Consider the following 26,705-nt stretch of genomic DNA (forward strand, 5'->3'; position numbering starts at 1 on the left):
CAAAATTTATCTGAAGTAATTATTTGTCTGAAATACTGATCCTTATGCTGAAACAGACACTACATTACCATGCTACTCTCTTTATCATGGAAATATGTTTATCACTGCAAGTCTTGGATAAGCCTTCAGTATACTATCACGGAGTATGGTGTTTGGTCAACAGCGGGAAATGTTGATATTGGTTTTTCTGTTTTATTTACACATTCTAGATATGTCTTTATTGTTATACGGCTCCTTTGTGGAATTAAATATCTGAGGTTTATAGACTAGAACAGATCCCATGCTATCATGACTGTATGTAAATGAAAAGATCTCCTTTGAGTTGTATCTACAATTGAAAGTCTGACCATTTGTTGCCTTCACTAGCATGTTAACAAAAATTTTCACTTGGAAAAATTTATTAGTCATATCAACTTAAGAAAAGCTTTTTAAAAAAGGGAAAGTTGACCAGCATTTAGTAAAGGAAACAGCTTTTACACAGCTGCAGTGTTTTCCTAAGAACCAGCTACCCCTTAGAAATTAAAAATGTAAAAAAAAAAAAAAAAAAAAAAAAGTACCAGTAATTGTTATAAGGTCCACAAAGATTTTGTTCTTACACCTCAGCCCCTGGCCTGTTACAATTGATCCATAACCCTTTACTTTGAAATAAAGGGAAAACACTGCAACTGTAATGTTCAAGTGTGCAAAATTAATTTTTAATGTACATAGAACAAGAATTATGGGGGTTTTTTTAAGTTTATAAGAAAAATGAATAAAATGTGGTGAATATTATTAACTTAAATAGTAGAAAACTAATGAGTAGGAAAATTTGCATAAAGAATTTTAAAAATTAATTTTACTATATTCAATAGTAATTTTTAATTATAAATTCTCATTCTGATAAAAATGCTGAAAGTTCAATCACTTCAGTGATATTCATTGAAGCATTGAATAATCATTTTTAACTTTGCACTATGCTTTTTGCTTACATTAGTACTGATTTGTGTTTCTAAATTCTCTGTTTGATTGTCATCACTGGGCAGGAGTAAAATTATCAGTTATACTTTTAGTAAATAATGCACATTAAATAAGTACTACTACTTACAAGTCTATGCTAAACTGACTCTGATTGGGTATGAATTCAAAGTATCAAATCAAGTATTATGTGTCCAAAAAGTGACTTTAATCACGTTTGAAAGCTTGAAAAAAAAATCTCACCTTTCTAACAAAATCTAGGGATCACTGATATACACTCTGAAAGACATTAGGCCACTTTTGGAAATCCGATGGCAATAAAATATTGATTTAATGGGAGATACATGTACTGTAAAACGTGGTATACAGGGGTGTGCAATTAAAAAAATTAAACACTAGCCCACGGGCTAGTGCCAGCAATAAAGTTACTAGCCCCAAATAAAAAGTTACTAGCCAAAATGGAGGGGATGGGGTGGGGAATAACAACTAATATTGAAAAAATAGTTTATTGTTGAAAAAGTCAGGGTTTTTTACTAGCCTAAGGGGCTATCTCCGTGCAGAAAACTACTAGCCCGACCCCAAAATATGGTAGCCCCGGGCGTCGGGCGATGCTAATTGCACACCCCTGGTATAGCAGACACATGAATATACAAATTCACACTTATAGCAAAGTGATTTTCATTCCCTTTAGTAAGAACCAGTAACTGATTTCCTCTGTAGACCAATGTGATTTGTTATACCCTTAAAAATTAGTTCCTATACAAATCTATATGAAAAAGAAGTCCAACATTTCTAATGTTTTACTGAGCGGTCATAAAAAATTGATGTTTGACAGCAGAGTGAGATATTGGACCTGTGGACGAGATATTGGACCGCTTACGTCCCGTTGTGGGTGGGATCAGCTAAATCTTGTTTGCACTTGTTGGTACAGAAACCAGCAAAAGATACATGTATAACAAAAGAATAAATAAATAAAAAGGTATAACAAAACATTTATTGACTGGGTTCTAGGGAAAAATGCATTTTGTCGACCCTCGAACCAAACTGTTTGGTTCTTGGGTCTGACAAAATGCATGTTGCCCTCAAACCCAGTCAATAAATGTGTTATATTGCATAGTTTTCTGTTAGTAGATTCATTGGGCCATTTACTGTTAAAACTAAGATGGATATTAACTTAGGTTTATAATTCTTTCGTACAACATAATATTTATTAACGTATATCCCTTTTTGAATTCATCAATAAATAATTAAAAAAAAAAACATTTATGCTCTTCAAAACAGTTAGTATTAAAAATCATTTTCAGAAACGGTAGTAGTCTCTTATTCAGCCACATCCAAATCAAGTGTTGACATGTTTCGAACGTAAACATTGGCCTTGGCAGTGTACTACACATTTTAAATATGGAAAAGAGAATAGATACATTTAAACTCACTAAAATCTACAAAATCCTTACCTTTTCATTCTCGTTCACCATTATTCCTTGTAACTGTACAGTAACTGTGGGACACTTTACATTTTCAAGTTATTGCGGGTGCAGACAACACCGGAAGTACAATTTTTCGGCTTTTAAATAACTCGTTCTTATGAAGACTACCGAAGATAACTTGTTCTACGGCATATTCATTTAAATTCCGACTTCTTAAAAGAAACGTTTCAGAAAGTATCTATTAACTGTACTGGGGAAAAAAATTAAGAATTTGCTAAATTATTGATACAAGATATTTAAACCTAAAATTTGCCAAAGGGTTAAGTATTTTGAGGAATCCAGGTCTATATATGTGACTATGTATAGTTCTAGTTTGTACTTATATAACAGTGGAAAGGAAATGTTCCACCAGGACTTGTAATCACTTATTTTTTACTTTTACAATTACAGAATTATGTATCTGGATGATTTCCCAGTTAAACATTGTTCAAGTAAAAAAAAACTATAAAAGAACTTTGAAAGAATATTTCACAATTTCTGTTTAGTAAATATGAACCATGGGCCACAATACTCACCTGGGTAACTATGGCCCTTCTGTTCTTCATTAGCAGATTCTTTTTCCTACATATTCTGATGTAAAACTTTGATCCCTTTTTATGGCCCCACCATACCCCACGGGTTCATGATTTGAACAACTTTTATCTACACTACCTGAGGATGCTTCCACATAAATATGACCAATTGCGACTTTGCTATTCTCGAGAAGATGATTTTTAATGATTTTTTTTATATATTCCTATGTAAAACTTTGACCATCCATTGTGGATCCACCCTACCCCCGGGGGTCATGATTTGAACAAACTTTTATCTACACTACCTGAAGATGCTTCCACATAAATATGACCAATTGCGACTTTGCTATTCTCGAGAAGATGATTTTTAATGATTTTTTTATATATTCCTATGTACCGTAAAACTTTGACCATCCATTGTGGCTCCACCCTACCCCCAGGGGTCATGATTTGAACAAACTTAAATCTACACTATCTGAGAATGCCTCCACATAATTTTCATCTTTCCTGGCCCAATGTGTTCTTGAGAAAAAGATTTTTAAAAGAAGCAATTAATTATTTTTACAAATTTGTAATTATTTCGCCTTGGAAGAGGGCAAGGCCCTTCATTTGAAACTTGTATCCCCTTCACCCAAGGATACTCTGTGCCAAGTTTGGTTGAAATTGGTTCTGGAGAAGAAGATGAAATTGTGAAAATTAAGAACAACAATGACGACAGACAACGAACAAAAATTAGAAAAGCTCACTTGAGCCTTTCGCTCAGGTGAGCTAAAAACCATAGGCTGACATATTCTGAATTACTCACAGTTTAGAATGACATAATCATTCATCAATAGCACGTAAGAATACTGATGAAAATTTGCCAAACATTTGGATTTTACAACAACAAAAAATATCAGTAAGTGAAGTATATGCCTTATCATTTGTAAAATTATCTTAAAATTCTCCATTTTTTTTACTCAAAAAAACTATGAAATTACATATCAAAGATTAATGATTATATGTATTAATTTATTTGTAAACATATTATGACAAATGATGCTCATGATACACATGTACAAAGGTTCATACATGTATTTGATTTGATGGAAAATAGATAAAATCTAAATATCACAGATAAAGCACTGAAATCACAAATCACTTGACAAGATTTCATTTATAATGTTTACAATGTTTATAATGTTTACAATGTTTGATACACTTACATGAGCAAAAATCTAATTTTAAAAATCCTCATTCATTCAGTTTTCATATTCATCCATTTTTTACAAGGTAAAACCTTGTTTTGATCATCATCTTTAACAATTAATTTAATCACTCTTCACAGTAATCAGTAACATTTCAATATTGCAGTAAATTTTCTCCCAGAATCACATTGTCTGTGTTTTAAGCTGACTGGGTCATCAGAATCACATGGTCTGTGGGTCCAGCTCACTGGGTCATACATTCAAAGTTTTGAGGCCTCTCCAAACAGAGATCCTAATTTTTGTGCCAGCATCATGTTCCCCTTCAGTTTCAGAAGACCTTTCATGAATGCCTGTAGAAGAGATTTAAAAGATGTAAAAATGTCTTAGTTTTCATAGTAATCATTCAGTAAAAAAAATACTTTGTAAAATAGATTGTGATTTATCAAGGAATCTCACAGTTTGTCCATTGAGTTTTCCTGTAGCCATGTCTACCATATTTTTGTCATCAATAGTAAGAGTACAGTCTGCCTTTCCTTGCTTAGGTTCACCCCTGTATATTCCTCCTCCTGTCTTCATGTCTGCAGCTAAATTTAATATCAGTGTAAATATATATATATAAAGAGAGAGAGAGAGAGAGAGTCAAAGTTTGTTGATACGAAAGCAGGTCAAGAAGCAAACTGGCTGTTTAATTTTTTTTTTCATTAATACATGTACATGCATCTTCTATCTTTAAATTTATTACATATACTTGGTATCTTACTAAAAACACCTTTATTCCCTGCTCTGTGTAAAGTCTAAATAAAATAAAACATAATGCTTACTCCACTTTGCTGCAGGTTTGCCATCCTTTGTAATTTCAAACAAGAAGATAGCATTGATTTTCTTAGCTACATCAGGCTGAGATTTTGCCCGCTTGGCCATTTCTTCAAACAGCCCATCACTCAACAGACTGGGACCACTAGAAGACTATCAATTAACATACAAATTACAAATACAGTGTATATATACTGAAAATTACAATTTATGAACATTGTAATTTATAATTTTTTTGTTACAAAAGTTCTTAATAGTTAGATATTAAGAATTTGTATTACATTATTTGTTTAAAATTTCTTGTGAAATTATGGTAATTATTAAAGGAACAAGACTTCCTGCTCTTCAGAAGTTGATTATGTTCCTAAAACATTCTAAACTCTCGTGTGCAGTCTTAAAAAGCTCTAAAGAAGAGTAAATGAATGAAAACAATAATTTATTAAGCGTGTGGGATAACCTCTGTTACCTTGGTAGATGGAGAAGCAGTAGCTCCTGGTTTTAGAAGATCCCCAAGTTTCTGAGCCAGCATCATGTTTCCTTTCAACTTTAAAATTCCTTTCATGAAAGCCTAGGTAAAGCAGGTGAAATAAGTAGAATTTATTAAAATTACTTTAGAAATCTCACTACAACTGGACATCACAGATGTGTGAATGTAAATTTTAAGTTTTAGAAGTGTCATATCCCCCCGTTATAAGTAACGATGGTAGCCAAGAAATATATGGAGATAACGAACAGTATTCAAGCTCAAAAGTCCATTAATCAATACAAAATAGAGCAGAGCAAACACGGACCTCCAAACATCAGAGGTGGGATCAGGTGCCATGGAGGAGTGAGCATCCCCTGCCGACCGGTCACACCCGCCGTGTGCTCCTTGTCATGATCGGGAAATAACGGAAAAATCCTTCGACAATTCAGTGTGTAAATAATGGCCTAACAATTAGTGTGAAAAATGTCAGTCAGCATTTGACTCAATGATAAATTGTATTTGCTGACAAGGTCATTGTATCGACCATAGAACTTACGAAATGATGACTTTAAACGAGACAGCTGATATTCTTGTTTCATCAACTTATTTGTCAATAATTTACCTCGTTTTAGAAATTGTACATACGTAGAGCATGCTCTTGCGTATCGAATCAACTGAGAGATATATACCCCGTATGCAGGTGATGAAGGTATATTGCTGCATAAGTGAGGGAAGTTGACGATTGAAAAGTTAAAGTCATCACGTTTATCATAAAGCTTGGTTGTTAGATTACCATTAACGTCTTTTTCAAGCCAGTAATGAATATCTTAGCTGACATAAAATTATTTGTAAAAATTGTACATAGACATATTTTTTCCATCAGTAATTATACTGAGGATATTTCTTGCTTGATTGCAGTAAGTTTACCACTTCAATATTCCTGAAAAACTTCACACACACACACTGCGATTCTACAGTAAAGTTTGTTCAGTATATGTCAGTGATAGCACTAGTTTCTGGTAATGCTTACTGTTTGTCCATCCAGCTTGCCAGCAGCCATGTCTATCAAAGCCTGGTCATCAATAGTCAGTGTACAGTCAGCCTTGCCCTGCTTTGGTCCCCCCTTGTACACTCCCCCTGCTGTCTTCATATCAGCAGCTGAAAACAAATCATGCTTATAATCCACATTAATAAGACATTCCTATAAAAAGCTTTATCTTTGCTATTTCCATCAAAGAATAAAGGCATGAAAATAACACTGAAGTTTAAAAAATATTTATTATGATAGACAATAGACAGGACAGAAAACCATATACTCAAATAAGAATGTAATATTATTTACGAGTGAAATAAAATCTGTATCAGGTAAATGTATATACAGTAAAACTCGTTTAGTACGAACACGGATATAGCGAATTTTTCTAGGATCCCCAGCTACTGAAATTGAACGAATTTCTTATACGGATATAATGAATTACGGATATAGCGAAGTAATTTCACAGGTCCAAGTGACTTCGTTATAACCAAGTTTTACTGTATTTACATCCATAGCTGGAAAACCTACACTGATTTATACCTGTGATCAAGGATCTAAAGTACTGGTAAATTATACATTCACCGTCCAAGATATGTACAACGTCTACTGAGGAACTCTAAGTGATTAAAATTAACAAAAGGAAGAACATTATTTTTTTTCAGTCCTTATCTGGTATATTTGCTGTGAAACGCTAATTCTAGAGAGTATGGTAGTGTACTTTGACCTAATTCTAGAGAGTATGGTAGTGTACTTTGACCTAATTCTAGAGAGTATGGAAGTGTACTTTGATCTACTTCTAGAGAGTATGGTAGTGTACTTTGACCTAATTCTACAAAGTATGATAGTGTACTTTGACCTAATTCTAGAGAGTATGGTAGTGTACTTTGACCTAATTCTACAAAGTATGATAGTGTACTTTGACCTTATTCTAGAGAGTATGGTAGTGTACTTTGACCTAATGCTAGAGAGTGTGGTAGTGTACTTTGATCTAATTCTAGAGAGTATGGTAGTGTACATTGACCTTATTCTAGAGAGTATGGTAGTGTACTTTAACCTAATTCTAGAGAGTATGGTAGTGTACTTTGATCTAATTCTAGAGAGTACAGTAGTGTACTTTAACTTAATTCTAGAGAGTATGGTAGTGTACACTGACCTAACTCTAGAGAGTATGGTAGTGTACTTTGACCTAATTCTAGAGAGTATGGTGGTGTACTTTGACCTAAATGTAGAGAGTATGGTAGTGTACTTTGACCTAATTCTAGAGAGTATGGTAGTGTACTTTGACCTAATTCTGGAGAGTATGGTAGTGTACTTTGACCTAATTCTAGAGAGTATGGTAGTGTACTTACTCCATTTAGCAGCCACTTTCTTGTCTTTAGTGATCTCAAACAGAAAGACTGCATTGATTTTCTTGGCCAACTCTGGTTGTGAGGCGGCTCGCTGTGCCATGTCATTAAACAAAGCATCAGAGGCAAGGCTACTTGGGGCCTGAAATTAAACAGTGAGTCATACAACTGTATAAGTAAAGGGAAGCTGATACAGTACATATACCTTGAATGGTTTCACATCATATATACCTCATAATTTTACTTCATGCCAAAATTTGAGGAAAGGGAAGAAAATATAACAAGAGGCCCATGGGCCACATCGCTCACCTGAGCACATTGGCTAGGCAAAAGCACAAATCAGTTCAGTATTGAAAAGATTATGGGGGGGGGGGGGGGGGGGGCTTGGGCTTGAATTTTAAACTACCTGATGATGCTTACATGTCAGTATAACAAATGGCTTTGTAATGGCTTTGTTGTACTTGAGAAGAACTTGAAAGTTTTCCCATATATTCCTTTGTAAAAATTTGATCTACCACTGTGGCTCCTCCCTATCCCAGAGGTCATCATTTTAACAAACTTGAATCTACACTACCTGAGGATGCTTCCATACCAATATGACTAAACATAGCTTTACAGTTCTTCAGAAATATTTTTTCTATATGTTCTTATGTAAAAATTTTTAATCCCCCATTGGGCCCCACCCTACCCCAGGGGATCATCATTTGAACAAAATTGAATTTACACTATCTGATGATGCTTCCATATCAAAATGACTAAACATGATTTTCAGTTCTTGAGAAGAAGATATTTTCCTATATGTTCCTATGTAAAATTTTCTATCCCCCATTGTGGCCCATCCCTATCCCCAGGGGTCATCATTTAAAAAACTTGAATCTACACTACCTGAGGATGCTTCCATATCAGAATGACTAATCATGGCTTTGCTGTTCTTCATCAGAATATATTTTCCTATATATTTCTATGTAAAACTTGGATCCCCCATTGTGGCCCTGCCCTACCCCCTAGGGTCATGATTTAAACAAACTTGAATCTACACTACCTGAGGATGCTTCCATAAAAATATGACCAATCATGGCTTTGCTGTTCTTAAGAAGAAGATTTTTAAAGATATTTTCCTATATATTTCTATGTAAAACTTTGATCCTCCATTGTGGCCCCGCCCTACCCCCAGGGGTCATGATTTGAATAAATTTGAATCTACACTACATGAGGATGCTTCCATATAAATATGACCAATCAGGGCTTTGCTGTTCTTGAGAAGAAGATTTTTAAAGGCTTTTCCTATATATTCCTATGTAAAACTTTGATCCTCCATTGTGGCCCCATCCTTCCCCCATGGGTCATGATTTGAACAAACTTGAATCTACACTACCTGATGATGCTTCCATATAAATATGACCAATCAGGGCTTTGCTGTTCTTGAGAAGAAGATTTTTTAAAGATTTTTCCTATATATTTCTATATAAAACTTTGATCCTCCATTGTGGCCCCGCCCTACCCCCAGGGGTCATGATTTTAAAAAATTTTAAATCTACACTACATGAGGATGCTTCCAGATAAATATGACCAATCAGGGCTTTGCTGTTCTTGAGAAGAAGATTTTTAAAGATTTTTCCTATATATTCCTATGTAAAACTTTGATCCTCCATTGTGGCCCTGCCCTACCCCCAGGGCTCATGATTTGAACAAACTTGAATCTACACTACCTGAGGATGCTTCCATATAAATATGACCAATCAGGGCTTTGCTGTTCTTGAGAAGAAGATTTTTAAAGATTTTTCCTATATATTTCTATATAAAACTTTGATCGTCCATTGTGGCCCCGCCCTACCCCTGGGGGTCATGATTTGAACAAACTTGAATCTACACTACATGAGGATGCTTCCATATAAATATGACCAATCAGGGCTTTGCTGTTCTTGAGAAGAAGATTTTTAAAGATTTTTCCTATATATTCCTATGTAAAACTTTGATCCTCCATTGTGGCCCTGCCCTACCCCCAGGGCTCATGATTTGAACAAACTTGAATCTACACTACCTGAGGATGCTTCCATATAAATATGACCAATCAGGGCTTTGCTGTTCTTGAGGAGAAGATTTTTAAAGATTTTTCCTATATATTTCTATGTAAAACTTTGATCCTCCATTGTGGCCCCGCCCTACCCCCGGGGGTCATGATTTGAACAAACTTGAATCTACACTACCTGAGGATGCTTCCACATGAGTTTCATCTTCCCTGGCTCTGTGGTTCTTGAGAAGAAGATTTTTAAAAGATGCCATTAATTTTTCACTAATTCTTTATTATCTCCCCTTGAAAGAGGGCATGGCCCTTCATTTGAACAAACTTGAATTCCCTTCACCCAAGGATACTTTGTGGCAAGTTTGGTTGAAATTGGCCCAGTGGTTCTTGAGAAGAAGTTGAAAATGTGAAAAGTTTACAGACGGACGGACAGACAGACGAACAGACAGACGGACAGACGGACTACAGACAAAATGTGATCAGAAAAGCTCACTTGAGCCTTCGGCTCAGGTGAGCTAAAAACCTTGTGATATTCATACTAACTAGAAAAAATATACAGTAGGTTACACAATATTTAAACTTTTCCACAAATTTGTCTCATTAGTTAGCCCACTTTTATGTTTGAGTGTAGATAAAATGTGTAGTAAATGTACGCAAGGGCAGTAACTCTACATAACAATATACATGTAAAATTGTGCATGTTTTATATTCAGAAAGTATGATTTTCTATTAAAGAATAAGAAGCAAGAATTCCTTGGATCTGCATGGAAATTATATTTGCAGATATTGACATTGTTTTGGAACTTTTGTGATGAAAGAAAAATGTTGTGCCGTGTTAAAGAATCTTACTTGTGATATTACTGGTGCCCCTCCTTCGTTGAGGTCAATGTAGGAACCAGACAAGCTGATATTTCCATTCTCCAAAACCTACATTGTCAGAAAATTAAATTCTAATGTTCCTTAACACGTTAAACAATGGTAAAAAGATATTATAGTCTTCCTATCTATCTTAGGTTTATTTTTATATACATATATTTAAGAAAGTAAATTTTGATGATTTTAAATCAGTTAACAATGCACTTCACTCATATAAACACAGATTCCTCACTTTACTTGTATATAGTTAGCCTTTTTATAAAATTCATTCTACCAGAAGACCACCTAATACTGGTCTAGATTATGGTTTTTTACACAGTTAACTATTTTACATACTGACCTTGCACTGGAAGTAGACTCTGCTTCCATCTTTCCACATGTCTGTCTGTATAGTCTGACCAGGCAAAACAGGCTTGGAGAATCTCACCTTTTAAGTAAATATAAAACAAGTAATCTGTTATACTAAAGAAAAAATTAGATGCGTGAATTAAAAAAAACATCATATACAAGTAATACAGTATCTTTGTTAACTAAAAATAATTTAAGCCAAGCAAATAATCCAGAATAAGGGAATCCGCTCTTGTTATTTTGTGAATTCAGTGTCACTTTTGTGAGCATTTTTAATTAACTGCTGATTTTTAGGGAACAGACTACCTTTAGATTATTAAAACATTATTTTTGTAATTGGTAGATAAATGTATGTGAATTCTTTTCTCCACAAATTGTCCAGAATCTGGATTAGTTGTAGCTTTATTACTGAGGCTGCACTGTATTTGAAAACTATATCAAGAATTTTTTTTTCAAGAAACATTTAATACACATACCGGTAGTTATAGTAAACTTAATTCTTCAATAGGAGATCAATTTTACCTTGATTGCTTTGAATTTCGACACATCATTGTTGCAGTATTGGCGTAAAACATGCCTTGTGGCATATCCATAGCTACACAATCCATGTAGAATTGGTTCTGCAAACCCTGCAAATATACAGCATAATTAATCAAGCATTGCTACCTTTTTTTTGTTAAGTAATAATAAAATTTCATTTATTTCTTGTTACTTATTCAAATTACAGATCCAGCAAAATTCTAACCTCCCATAGCAGCAAAGCTAGGATCAATATGAAGAGGGTTTCTGTCTCCACTTAATCTATAAAGGGCAGCCTGAAATCAGAATCAACAGACGGTTACAGAACAAACTTAATCTATAAAGGGCAGCCTGAAATCAGAAACAACAGACTATTACCACCAACTTAATCTATAAAGGGCAGCCTGAAATCAGAATCAACAGACTATTACCACCAACTTAATCTATAAAGGGCAGCCTGAAATCAGAAACAACAGACTATTACCACCAACTTAATCTATAAAGGGCAGCCTGAAATCAGAAACAACAGACTGTTACAGAACAAACTTAATCTATAAAGGGCAGTCTGAAATCAGAATCAACAGACTGTTACAGAACAAATTTAATCTATAAAGGGCAGCCTGAAATCAGAAACAACAGACTATTACCACCAACTTAATCTATAAAGGGCAGTCTGAAATCAGAAACAACAGACTGTTACAGAACAAACTTAATCTATAAAGGGCAGCCTGAAATCAGAATCAACAGACTGTTACAGAACAAACTTAATCTATAAAGGGCAGTCTGAAATCAGAATCAACAGACTATTACCACCAACTTAATCTATAAAGGGCAGTCTGAAATCAGAAACAACAGACTGTTACAGAACAAACTTAATCTATAAAGGGCAGCCTGAAATCAGAATCAACAGACTGTTACAGAACAAACTTAATCTATAAAGGGCAGTCTGAAATCAGAATCAACAGACTATTACCACCAACTTAATCTATAAAGGGCAGTCTGAAATCAGAAACAACAGACTGTTACAGAACAAACTTAATCTATAAAGGGCAGCCTGAAATCAGAATCAACAGACTGTTACAGAACAAACTTAATCTATAAAGGGCAGTCTGAAATCAGAATCAACAGACTATTACCACCAACTTAATCTATAAAGGGCAGTCTGAAATCAGAAACAACAGACTATTACCACCAACTTAACCTATAAAGGGCAGCCTGAAATCAGAATCAACAGACTGTTACAGAACAAACTTAATCTATAAAGGGTAGCCTGAAATCAGAATCAACAGACTATTACCACCAACTTAATCTATAAAGGGCAGTCTGAAATCAGAAACAACAGACTATTACCACCAACTTAACCTATAAAGGGCAGTCTGAAATCAGAATCAACAGACTGTTACAGAACAAACTTAATCTATAAAGGGCAGCCTGAAATCAGAATCAACAGACTATTACCACCAACTTAATCTATAAAGGGCAGCCTGAAATCAGAAACAACAGACTGTTACAGAACAAACTTAATCTATAAAGGGCAGTCTGAAATCAGAAACAACAGACTGTTACAGAACAAACATAATCTATAAAGGGCAGCCTGAAATCAGAATCAACAGACTATTACCACCAACTTAATCTATAAAGGGCAGTCTGAAATCAGAAACAACAGACTATTACCACCAACTTAATCTATAAAGGGCAGTCTGAAATCAGAAACAACAGACTATTACCACCAACTTAACCTATAAAGGGCAGCCTGAAATCAGAAACAACAGACTATTACCACCAACTTAATCTATAAAGGGCAGTCTGAAATCAGAATCAACAGACTGTTACAGAACAAACTTAATCTATAAAGGGCAGTCTGAAATCAGAATCAACAGACTGTTACAGAACAAACTTAATCTATAAAGGGCAGCCTGAAATCAGAATCAACAGACTATTACCGCCAACTTAATCTATAAAGGGCAGCCTGAAATCAGAAACAACAGACTGTTACAGAACAAACTTAATCTATAAAGGGCAGCCTGAAATCAGAATCAACAGACTATTACCACCAACTTAATCTATAAAGGGCAGTCTGAAATCAGAAACAACAGACTATTACCACCAACTTAACCTATAAAGGGTAGTCTGAAATCAGAATCAACAGACTGTTACAGAACAAACTTAATCTATAAAGGGCAGCCTGAAATCAGAATCAACAGACTATTACCACCAACTTAATCTATAAAGGGCAGTCTGAAATCAGAAACAACAGACTATTACCACCAACTTAATCTATAAAGGGCAGCCTGAAATCAGAATCAACAGACTATTACCACCAACTTAATCTATAAAGGGCAGCCTGAAATCAGAAACAACAGACTATTACCACCAACTTAATCTATAAAGGGCAGTCTGAAATCAGAAACAACAGACTATTACCACCAACTTAATCTATAAAGGGCAGTCTGAAATCAGAAACAACAGACTGTTACAGAACAAACTTAATCTATAAAGGGCAGCCTGAAATCAGAAACACAGACTATTACCACCAACTTAATCTATAAAGGGCAGCCCGAAATCAGAAACAACAGACTATTACCACCAACTTAATCTATAAAGGGCAGTCTGAAATCAGAAACAACAGACTATTACCACCAACTTAATCTATAAAGGGCAGTCTGAAATCAGAAACAACAGACTGTTACAGAACAAACTTAATCTATAAAGGGCAGTCTGAAATCAGAAACAACAGACTATTACCACCAACTTAACCTATAAAGGGCAGCCCGAAATCAGAAACAACAGACTATTACCACCAACTTAATCTATAAAGGGCAGTCTGAAATCAGAAACAACAGACTGTTACAGAACAAACTTAATCTATAAAGGGCAGCCTGAAATCAGAAACAACAGACTATTACCACCAACTTAATCTATAAAGGGCAGCCTGAAATCAGAATCAACAGACTATTACCACCAACTTAATCTATAAAGGGCAGTCTGAAATCAGAAACAACAGACTGTTACAGAACAAACTTAATCTATAAAGGGCAGTCTGAAATCAGAAACAACAGACTATTACCACCAACTTAACCTATAAAGGGCAGCCCGAAATCAGAATCAACAGACTATTACCACCAACTTAATCTATAAAGGGCAGTCTGAAATCAGAAACAACAGACTATTACCACCAACATAACCTATAAAGGGCAGTCTGAAATCAGAATCAACAGACTATTAACACCAACTTAACCTATAAAGGGCAGTCTGAAATCAGAATCAACAGACAATTACCACCAACTTAACCTATAAAGGGCAGCCTGAAATCAGAATCAACAGACTATTACCACCAACTTAATCTATAAAGGGCAGCCTGAAATCACAAACAACAGACTATTACCACCAACTTAATCTATAAAGGGCAGCCTGAAATCACAAACAACAGACTATTACCACCAACTTAATCTATAAAGGGCAGCCTGAAATCAGAAACAACAGACTATTACCACCAACTTAATCTATAAAGGGCAGTCTGAAATCAGAAACAACAGACTATTACCACCAACTTAATCTATAAAGGGCAGCCTGAAATCAGAAACAACAGACTGTTACAGAACAAACTTAATCTATAAAGGGCAGTCTGAAATCAGAAACAACAGACTATTACCACCAACTTAACCTATAAAGGGCAGCCTGAAATCAGAAACAACAGACTATTACCACCAACTTAATCTATAAAGGGCAGTCTGAAATCAGAAACAACAGACTGTTACAGAACAAACTTAATCTATAAAGGGCAGCCTGAAATCAGAAACAACAGACTATTACCACCAACTTAATCTATAAAGGGCAGCCTGAAATCAGAATCAACAGACTATTACCACCAACTTAATATATAAAGGGCAGCCTGAAATCAGAAAGAACAGACTATTACCACCAACTTAACCTATAAAGGGCAGCCTGAAATCAGAATCAACAGACTGTTACAGAACAAACTTAATCTATAAAGGGTAGCCTGAAATCAGAATCAACAGACTATTACCACCAACTTAATCTATAAAGGGCAGTCTGAAATCAGAAACAACAGACTATTACCACCAACTTAACCTATAAAGGGCAGTCTGAAATCAGAATCAACAGACTGTTACAGAACAAACTTAATCTATAAAGGGCAGCCTGAAATCAGAATCAACAGACTATTACCACCAACTTAATCTATAAAGGGCAGCCTGAAATCAGAAACAACAGACTGTTACAGAACAAACTTAATCTATAAAGGGCAGTCTGAAATCAGAAACAACAGACTGTTACAGAACAAACATAATCTATAAAGGGCAGCCTGAAATCAGAATCAACAGACTATTACCACCAACTTAATCTATAAAGGGCAGTCTGAAATCAGAAACAACAGACTATTACCACCAACTTAATCTATAAAGGGCAGTCTGAAATCAGAAACAACAGACTATTACCACCAACTTAACCTATAAAGGGCAGCCTGAAATCAGAAACAACAGACTATTACCACCAACTTAATCTATAAAGGGCAGTCTGAAATCAGAATCAACAGACTGTTACAGAACAAACTTAATCTATAAAGGGCAGTCTGAAATCAGAATCAACAGACTGTTACAGAACAAACTTAATCTATAAAGGGCAGCCTGAAATCAGAATCAACAGACTATTACCGCCAACTTAATCTATAAAGGGCAGCCTGAAATCACAAACAACAGACTGTTACAGAACAAACTTAATCTATAAAGGGCAGCCTGAAATCAGAATCAACAGACTATTACCACCAACTTAATCTATAAAGGGCAGTCTGAAATCAGAAACAACAGACTATTACCACCAACTTAACCTATAAAGGGTAGTCTGAAATCAGAATCAACAGACTGTTACAGAACAAACTTAATCTATAAAGGGCAGCCTGAAATCAGAATCAACAGACTATTACCACCAACTTAATCTATAAAGGGCAGTCTGAAATCAGAAACAACAGACTATTACCACCAACTTAATCTATAAAGGGCAGCCTGAAATCAGAATCAACAGACTATTACCACCAACTTAATCTATAAAGGGCAGCCTGAAATCAGAAACAACAGACTATTACCACCAACTTAATCTATAAAGGGCAGTCTGAAATCAGAAACAACAGACTATTACCACCAACTTAATCTATAAAGGGCAGTCTGAAATCAGAAACAACAGACTGTTACAGAACAAACTTAATCTATAAAGGGCAGCCTGAAATCAGAAACACAGACTATTACCACCAACTTAATCTATAAAGGGCAGCCCGAAATCAGAAACAACAGACTATTACCACCAACTTAATCTATAAAGGGCAGTCTGAAATCAGAAACAACAGACTATTACCACCAACTTAATCTATAAAGGGCAGTCTGAAATCAGAAACAACAGACTGTTACAGAACAAACTTAATCTATAAAGGGCAGTCTGAAATCAGAAACAACAGACTATTACCACCAACTTAACCTATAAAGGGCAGCCCGAAATCAGAAACAACAGACTATTACCACCAACTTAATCTATAAAGGGCAGTCTGAAATCAGAAACAACAGACTGTTACAGAACAAACTTAATCTATAAAGGGCAGCCTGAAATCAGAAACAACAGACTATTACCACCAACTTAATCTATAAAGGGCAGCCTGAAATCAGAATCAACAGACTATTACCACCAACTTAATCTATAAAGGGCAGCCTGAAATCAGAAACAACAGACTATTTCCACCAACTTAATCTATAAAGGGCAGTCTGAAATCACAAACAACAGACTGTTACAGAACAAACTTAATCTATAAAGGGCAGCCTGAAATCAGAAACAACAGACTATTACCACCAACTTAATCTATAAAGGGCAGTCTGAAATCACAAACAACAGACTATTACCACCAACTTAATCTATAAAGGGCAGCCTGAAATCAGAAACAACAGACTATTACCACCAACTTAACCTATAAAGGGCAGCCTGAAATCAGAAACACAGACTATTACCACCAACTTAATCTATAAAGGGCAGCCTGAAATCAGAATCAACAGACTATTACCACCAACTTAACCTATAAAGGGCAGCTTGAAATCAGAATCAACAGACTATTACCAGTAGAGAACATGAGCATAAACAGAAAGACAGCTGCAAAAAATATTTATCTGACCTGATCCACACTGGTTTTCTCACTAATGCTGGCATCAGGGGGTCTTTTAGGGGGATTAGCTGTGGGTTTGGCTTCATCAGAATTCCTCTTTCCTCCAAATTTCCCTGCCCCAACCACAAATGTGCTGAATTGGTTAAATGCAACCTTCTCATTGTTTTCATCAAAGGTGTCCACTAAAAATACAAAACAGGAGCATGCATTATCATTAAACATCTAACCAAAGACTTAATTCATAATAAGCTGGTATGTTTCAAGAAGCACATGCATGGACTTAGTTATACAGTAAGAGAAAATGCACAATAAAAAGCATATGCATCTTAAAAAAGCTCAAAGACAGTTTTTCTCTATCCAAGTGTAAATATACGCTATGTACATATAATTTTGTAGTTATGTAAGTTTACGAAGTTTTTTTAAAGACTTCAAATTTTTCAAAGTTATGCATATCAACTCACAATGTCAGCAGAATTATTACCTCACAATCATTTAGTTAAAGTGTCCAGCATGGTACTACCTATTCACTTTACACAAAAAATATACACATCATTAAGTCAGTACTTCACAAGTGATAATGCAAACAAGCTTTGAGTAAAGATGACGTTTCTTTCTGTATTTTCCTCTGCCATTTGACAACAATACAGAGGTATGAACTCAATAACCCAAACCCAAAAGAATTCATTAACTGGAAATGGTAGAATACTGGTGCTTTTTAATCTCGTTTACTTTTTAATAGACAATCAAATTTAATTTTAAGGGAATATTTACTTGAATGCATGTATATGTAATCTGCACAGTTACAAAAAGTTTCTGGAAATGTTTTAATTTTAATATATACAAATTCATACTAATCATGTTAATTTGATTACAGTAATTTTTTTGTCTAATAATATATAAATGGTGCCTGTTTTGGAGGGTAACAGTTGAAATTGACTGAATGACACCCCAAGGAAAACCAATGTCAACATTTTCAAATGTTACCCTCCAAAACAGGCACCATTTATTTTATTATACTGAATGTCTTATTGCTTTAGGATGTCAGCAAAAAAATTTGTCGATCATCTTTACGTTCACGTTAAGAAAGCCTTCACACTCCCCCTTCTATTTTTCTCAATAAGAAACCTTCAAAAAAGATATACCGACCTCTTTATTGTTTGTTTGATACTCAAAGAGTCCTTTATCATCTAAAGTTTTGTTTTTTCTGCACTCGCAAGCATATTTCGTCTGTTGTTTGTTGTTTTCAAGTAAGCTACATCAGAAGCAAGCTTTTATTGACATCCAGTTTATTTGGCTTCTTTCAAACGCACAACTGATGTTGTAAGAATTCTACGGTGAACTGAAAGCGCATGATTTGCATGCGACATTATCGTTGTGTTACCCATTGTCAAGTGTGTTGCTAATGCTGAGAGTAACATAACGGATTGTTAAGTGCATCTAAACCAATCAGATTTTAGTATTTAACATGATATATACTAAAAAGATATACTTTGAATTAATCTTGAACTCCACCTGTTGTTAAATCTCTTTTTAGATAAACATTATATTTTCACGAAATTCTTGATATGGTACAAAGTAAATACAATTTTTAAAGGGCCTGGAAACAGTTGCATTGCATTTTGTTTACAATTTTAAATTTTTATTTTTATTCAAAGCATAACGAATCGAAATTACATGAAAATTCTTAAATTTCTAACACCACAAATGGCACATTAGGTTATCTGTATTTGTAAACATAGGGACAAACTTTCTTATTTTAAATGTTTATGTTTTACAGGATGTGTTCAATTTGTTAATTCTGCACTCAGCACTGAACAAGAAATGACAATACTGATATGCTGATTTTGCTTTCTTACATTTCTAATCTAAATTAGATCACAATTTTTGTATTTTTCATTAATACACAACAAATTTTCCACTTCTCTTATATACTAAGGATAAATTTTCCTTTGTGAAAGTACCAGGATGTGTTCCAATCAAATCCCAAAATTCTAAGTTTTAATAGCTTTCAGATAAAAGAAGTTTCTCAACACATTTACATGTATATAATATATCAGACTGAAATGCTCTAGGTACATGAAAGTCATTTATTAAATCGAAAATTTCAGAAAATATTGACTTCAAATTTGTTTCCAAGTCCCTTTAAGATAAAAATTAAAACAAATGGGCAGACAGACAATGAACAAAGTGATCCCTTGGTATCTGTCACTCTCTGTAGGTGACAGCTTTTTGTTTACACTTGTACATATATTTTACCATTGACAATAAGAACTGCCCCCGACCCCTTGTCCAGTATGTCCACTACTCTTGATTTAGAGGTCAGTGTAGCCTTGGTTGGGAGAAGTTTGTATACTTCTGTATACTGCTCTCCATGTAGAACCTGAAACAGAATACAGAACACAAACTACAACTCAGACAGCACAAGCTAGATCAAACCACACAGGAAACTAAAATACCCACAGCTTATTTTCATTACATGTAAATAAATTTGGTAATTGAATTACAAGTTAGTTTAACAATACAGAAGCTTGACTTTTACCTTTGTCAAATCGATCTGGAATCCTGGTAACCCACCCACCATCATCCCTGTCTGGGAACTAAAGGCAGGAATGACAGCGAAACTGGGAAGGACACAGAAATCTCCAGCTCCCTCGAAGAGGAACTTCAGGTAATCAGGCTCCTTAGTAGACGACCCAACTGTGACATGTTCAAAATGTACATTATTTCTAATTATTTCTAATTATCTAAATAAGACATCAAATCAGTAGATAGTAAACCTACCCTGATGAAGAAGACAGAACTGAATATACATGTAAAAAAAAAATGCTGATGGGACCTTTTCTCATATTTAGGCTAACCAGAAGTACAAGCAAGAGATAATGAAATAATTGATGCAAGTAATTTATATAAATATAAATATCCAATATAATTTATATAAATATGAATATCCAATTTAAAAATCTACTCAATTTTCATGTAGGTTAGTTTATATGAATACTTTATAATTTCAATTAAATATTTAGGTAAAGACTTACCTCCAAGGGCGTACAGAATGACATCCCGTTCGGTGTAAGAGAACTGACTGGGTGGAGCTTGATGAGCTTTAGCTGCCTCCTGTTACAAAGAAACACAAAACTCAGACAATCAGACATCATATGGACACCTCCATCACTATATACCTCCAACTTTTTAAACAAATAAAGTGCCCCACCACAGCATGATACGCCCGTCAAATTTTGTTCAATTGTCATAAACAGTTTAGAGTGCGAGAAAATCATGTCAACCTTGATACAAGGATTTCAATGATTTTTCCATTTCTTATAATATTTGTTATACATCTCCTGTGGTGTAGGCATTAATTATAACAAATATTACATTATAGATCCTCAACTAGTTGTGTTAGAGCTTGACAAATACCCATCTGCAGCCCCCCCCCCCCCCTCCCCAGCTTTCAAATTTGTGAGACATGATGCTCTGAATATCATATTAAACAATATCAATTAAAGGCCTATTTGTAAGATGTGATTTCAGATGGGATTTCACATCTGACTCCAGTGTTTCATTTACATTGTATGATTTGTCAGATATGTAGTTCGATCATTAATATTTCCCTCCAAATTTCTTATTGTATACAATTTAACAATGGAAAATGGCAATTATATACTACCTTTCCTTTTCCTAATGATAGCAGTTATGTACCATTTGAACACAGAAGAACATGGGCAAGACCTTGTTTAGGACATGGTGCATATTATGCAATACTAGTAAGTAAGGAATTGGCTATGAAAGACCTACATGATTTCATTTTTTGAGACAAATTTACTTCTAAGTATAATTTGTTAACCAATTGGTTTGTTCTGTTTAACTTTCCTGCCATTATCAATTCAAGTACATCAATGAAAAGTTCCTTCAAGATTTGGCCATGTAATATATCACTTAAAATTAATCTGGAGCAAAAGTTCGGGAAAAATTCATGTGTTATTTGTACCTAATTCAGATCAACCTTTCTGACCTTGCTTATTATTTGGTTGAAAGTTGAAACCATCTGACTTGCCCGACAGAATAGAGCATGTCTCTATTCCATCTGACTTCATATATGGCTTATGATTTTCCTATTTACACAGTATGATTTGTAAGATATGGCGAGTCGCATCTTACAAATCATACTGTGTAAATAGACCTTTAGTCTTAACAACTTAATCTATATCAAATTAATATTAAAAATAAAAGGCTGGCCATCAAATGACATATGCTATAAACTGACAAGCAGTTCTGCTGTCTAATTCCCAAAGGATACAGATGAGAGCTGCTTGATCAGAGATCCTTTAAAAGAAATGATTGAGACAGCTAGCCTTCCTACACTGAACTCATTAATTAATCTTTAATTGGATGCATGTCCACTCATTACTCCCAGCGGATGAATTGATCTATACATACTATCTGCTTTGTAGTGCAATAAAAATGCATATTTATGTCATTCTGAAATTAAATTTGAAAACAAAGATTTTTTTTAAATTTGTTACAAAGATTTATAAAAAGAAAAAAGAACTTGTGTAATCTTCATGCAACATTTTTAACATTTTTGATAAGGTTCCTGCATTACCCTTAGATTTGTAGGGACTATCTACCATAATTAAAACATTTTATTTTAAATACTTGATTTTTTTTAGATTTAATGTCAGACTGGTTTTAAGCTGGAATTCATTCCAATATCACCCCCCACCCCCCAGAGATATAATTAGTTTTAATTATAATATACAATATCAAATTAGTTTATTATACGATATCAAATTAAATTATTATAAAATATCAATTAAGTTTTAATTACTTTTCACCAAATTCATTTTAAAAGTTAGGCTAGCCAACTATTTAATCCAACACAGCTGATTCTTTTTGCCCAGTTCCCAAGAGATATAGATAACACCGGCTTGATCAGAGATGCTCTGCCAGTTAGCTCCTCACACTGAACTCATTAATTTCTCTCTAATTTGATGTGCAATATTCTGTTATCAAATTCTCCTTGACCAGTGCTTGATAATTACACCCCTGGGAGAGGTGGAATTTCTCTTGTAACATTACATTTGTTATAGATTGCTGTAAAGTATATAATGAAAAAAATAAGTATTTTCTTGATTTAACATTTTTTTAATAAGGATACTGCAACACTCTTGCATTTTTTGGGATTGTGTAATCTAATAGTAAAAAGACAGTTTTTTTTTTAATTTCACTTAAATTAAAGGTCACAGTGACTTCTACCTAAGATGCATAAATTGGCCAAGTTTGATGATTCTAAGTCCAATAGATTTCTAGTTATGAGCCGGACAGGATTTTTCCATATTTGGGCATAGCATCTTAATTAAAGGTCAGAGTGACCTACTTTTAATGCACGACACATCTTCTACCCAAGAAGTATCAGCTGACAAAGTTTGATAATCCTAGGCCTAATAGTATTAAAGTTATGAGCCAGACACGAGAAAAGCTAGCAGACAGACAGACAGACGGACATGAACGCCATAACATAATACGTCCCGTCTAAAGACGGGCGTATAAAAAGCCACATATGTAATACAAATCCCAACCACGAGGCCACATACATGTAAAACATCTTCCATAGGGAGGCTATATATATGTTACATAAATCAAACCAAAAAAGTCACATAATGTAACACAAATCCAAATGGGAGGCCCCATACAAGTAATACAATTCCCTACATGGAGGCCACATACATGTAACACAAATCCCGAAACGTAGGCCATGCACATGCAACACAAATCCCAAAATGAGGGCCAAAACATATCCTTAGTCTTGTACTATATGTTAATCAAATGATGCACATACAGTATTTGATTCTTGATTTTATTTTTTTTTGCACAATAATTCATGAATATTATTATACCTCTATTAAGAATACTCAAATTTGATTGGCTTGTTAGAAGGCTTTTAAACTCAATAATGACTCCAAAAAGTACCAGTTACAGCAATAATGACCTAGGAGTACTTGCACGTGGGGTATAAAAACCCGGTCATTATAAATAATGACCGCTAAAAATGACCTGTGAATCTAAATTCCATTCAAATTTAAAAACAAGAGGCCCATGGGCCACATCGCTCACCTGAGTAACTTTGGCCATGCTGTTCATTACCAGACTTCCCCCCTTGTAATACCTATTGTGGCCCCGCCCCACCCCCGGGGGTCATGATTTTAACAATTTAGAATCAACACTATCCCAGGATGCTTCCACATAAGTTTCAGTTTTTCTGGTCCAGTGGTTCTTGAGAAGATTTTTAAAGATTTTTCCTATATATTTCAATGTTTCCCTATTGTGGCCCCGCCCTACCCCCGGGGTCATGATTTGAACAATTTAGAATCTACACTATCCCAGGATGCTTCCACATAAGTTTCAGCTTTTTTGGCTCAGTGGTTCTTGAGAAGAAGATTTTTAAAGATTCTTCCTATATATTTCAATGTAAAACTTGTATTCCCTATTGTGGCCCCGCCCTACCCCCGGGGGTCATGATTTGAACAATTTAGAATCTACACTATCCCAGGATGCTTCCACATAAGTTTCAGCTTTTCTGGCTCAGTGGTTCTTGAGAAGAAGATTTTTAAAGATTTTTCCTATATATTTCAATGTAAAACTTGGATTCCCTATTGTGGCCCCGCCCTACCCCCGGGGGTCATGATTTGAACAATTTAGAATCTACACTACCCCAGGATGCTTCCACGTACGTTTCGGCTTTTCTGGCTCTGTGGTTCTTGGGAGAAGATTTTTAAAGATTTTCCTATATATTTCAATGCAAAACTTGTATTCCCTATTGTGGCCCTGCCCTACCCCCGGGGGTCCTGATTTGAACAATTTAGAATCTACACTATCCCAGGATGCTTCCACATAAGTTTCAGCTTTTCTGGCTCAGTGGTTCTTGAGAAGAAGATTTTTAAAGATTTTTCCTATATATTTCAATGCAAAACTTGGATTCCCTATTGTGGCCCCGCCCTATCCCCGGGGGTCCTGATTTGAACAATTTAGAATCTACACTATCCCAGGATGCTTCCACATAAGTTTCAGCTTTTCTGGCTCAGTGGTTCTTGAGAAGAAGATTTTTAAAGATTTTTCCTATATATTTCAATGCAAAACTTGGATTCCCTATTGTGGCCCCGCCCTATCCCCGGGGGTCATGATTTGAACAATTTAGAATCTACACTATCCCAGGATGCTTCCACATAAGTTTCAGCTTTTCTGGCTCAGTGGTTCTTGAGAAGAAGATTTTTAAAGATTTTTCCTATATATTTCAATGTAAAACTTGGATTCCCTATTGTGGCCCCGCCCTACCCCCGGGGGTCATGATTTGAACAATTTAGAATCTACACTACCCCAGGATGCTTCCACATAAGTTTCAGCTTTTCTGGCTCAGTGGGTCTTGAGAAGAAGATTTTTAAAGATTTTTCCTGTATATTTCTATGTAAAACATTGATTCCACATTGTGGCCCCGCCCTACCCCCGGGGGTCATGATTTGAACAATTTAGAATCTACACTACCCCAGGATGCTTCCATATAAGTTTCAGCTTTACTGGCCCTGTGGTTCTTGAGAAGAAGATTTTTTAATGACCCCACCCTATTTTTGTCTTCTCTTGATTATCTCCCCTTGTGAGGGGACTTGGCCCTTCATTTTAACAATTTAAATTCCCCTTCACCCAAGGATGCTTTGTACCAAGTTTGGTCAAAATTGGCCCAGTGGTTCTTGAGAAGAAGTCAAAAATGTGAAAAGTTTACAGACGGACGGACAGACAGACAGACAGACGGACAGACGGACGGACGGACGACGGACAAAATGTGATCAGAAAAGCTCACTTGAGCCTTCGGCTCAGGTGAGCTAATTAATGCATACAGTAATGACTGTTCATTACAAAAAATGCCGTTATAAAAATATGTTTAGTCTTTTCATGATACACAATACGATTGTCCTTTAGATGCGTCATAAAATTTATCGTTTACATTAAAACTTTCGTTACAATGTCAAATTCAACGAATGCAGACTTGGCTCTTTTGTACAGTAAAAGTCTGCACCAGATCGTCATTGTACTCAGAAATGGTATTTGTGAATTTATAAAAATGCATGTTACTGACAATCACAGAGTGTTTTAATATTAAATTGGCAGTGCAAAAACTTACAAGACTTGCAGGCGAAAAGTAAACAACTTCACTAGTGAATCCCAATCCCGATGAGACACTGATAATAACAGTTCATAGGTCTAATACACAATTGATTATTTTAGTAATTAAGCCTACAGAAATTGTCTTAACTTATATCGGTATAATAAAACAATTGATTACCCCTTATGAGTTCAACATAGTGAAATAAGGACCCTCGACATGCTTAACACAATATTCAGTTATAATGAATAACAAACTAGATATAATTGAGATGGTGGCCATCTCAAAGGGCCCCACTTTCAGCAAGGAACATGAAAATGTAAGGTAGCTGAAAAGGGTTTATTTTGAAGAGGAACATTTGTGTACTATTAAGGGATGTGTTGTTTGAGTCTAAAGGGCTTCTATGTCATCCTTGTTATAATAAAAAATGGCACGAAAATCACGAGTGCTCCATACCCTTTATCAAAAAACAGCTTAAAAAATCACAAATGTTGCATATCCTCTATGAAAATTGTTGCATATCCTCTATCAAAATATGGAAGGAAAATCACAAATGTTGCGTACCCTAAGTCAGTTGGTAAAGTTTGAGGCTGACTGGACTTAAGAGAAAGAAATTATGCACCGAACAAAGATTATAAAAAGAGAGGCTATTTTTGACCTTGACCCTTGACCTAGAAACTTCGTTCAAGGTCACTGCACATCCATTGACCAGTAGCACTCTGTGAGTGAAGTATGAGCCACATTGGACCAAGGGGAGAGAAGATATGCTCCGGACAAGGATTTTTCATATCATTCTGCTATGACCTTAACCTTAGACCTAGAA

General features: G+C 35.1%; 2 protein-coding genes across 4 annotated transcripts in view; both read right to left on the minus strand.

Moving 5' to 3' along the window:
• The window catches only part of LOC133181688 (uncharacterized), a 17,967-nt gene extending 15,480 nt beyond the window's left edge, over positions 1-2,487 (minus strand). For all 3 annotated transcript variants that reach the window (XM_061316248.1, XM_061316247.1, XM_061316246.1), the window contains exon 1: positions 2,409-2,487. The gene's annotated coding sequence lies outside the window, so the exon portion shown is untranslated. The remainder of the gene's footprint in view (positions 1-2,408) is intronic.
• Positions 2,488-3,950: 1,463 nt separating this feature from the next.
• Positions 3,951-26,705, minus strand: part of LOC133181703 (peroxisomal multifunctional enzyme type 2-like) — a 34,719-nt gene continuing 11,964 nt past the window's right edge. The window contains exons 13-26 of the mRNA XM_061316262.1: positions 20,763-20,841; positions 20,267-20,424; positions 19,984-20,107; positions 17,737-17,909; positions 11,794-11,863; positions 11,571-11,677; positions 11,041-11,127; positions 10,674-10,751; positions 7,805-7,943; positions 6,450-6,577; positions 5,420-5,521; positions 4,962-5,106; positions 4,597-4,724; positions 3,951-4,490 (exon numbers count right to left, since the gene is read on the minus strand). Coding sequence (XP_061172246.1) covers positions 4,401-4,490; positions 4,597-4,724; positions 4,962-5,106; positions 5,420-5,521; positions 6,450-6,577; positions 7,805-7,943; positions 10,674-10,751; positions 11,041-11,127; positions 11,571-11,677; positions 11,794-11,863; positions 17,737-17,909; positions 19,984-20,107; positions 20,267-20,424; positions 20,763-20,841 — 1,608 coding nt within the window. The 3' untranslated portion in view covers positions 3,951-4,400. The remainder of the gene's footprint in view (positions 4,491-4,596; positions 4,725-4,961; positions 5,107-5,419; positions 5,522-6,449; positions 6,578-7,804; positions 7,944-10,673; positions 10,752-11,040; positions 11,128-11,570; positions 11,678-11,793; positions 11,864-17,736; positions 17,910-19,983; positions 20,108-20,266; positions 20,425-20,762; positions 20,842-26,705) is intronic.

The sequence above is a fragment of the Saccostrea echinata genome, unplaced genomic scaffold (assembly GCF_033153115.1).
Source record: "Saccostrea echinata isolate AGI-Se365-2 ecotype Australia unplaced genomic scaffold, CSIRO_AGI_Sech_v1 ptg000009l, whole genome shotgun sequence".
Taxonomy (NCBI): domain Eukaryota; kingdom Metazoa; phylum Mollusca; class Bivalvia; order Ostreida; family Ostreidae; genus Saccostrea; species Saccostrea echinata.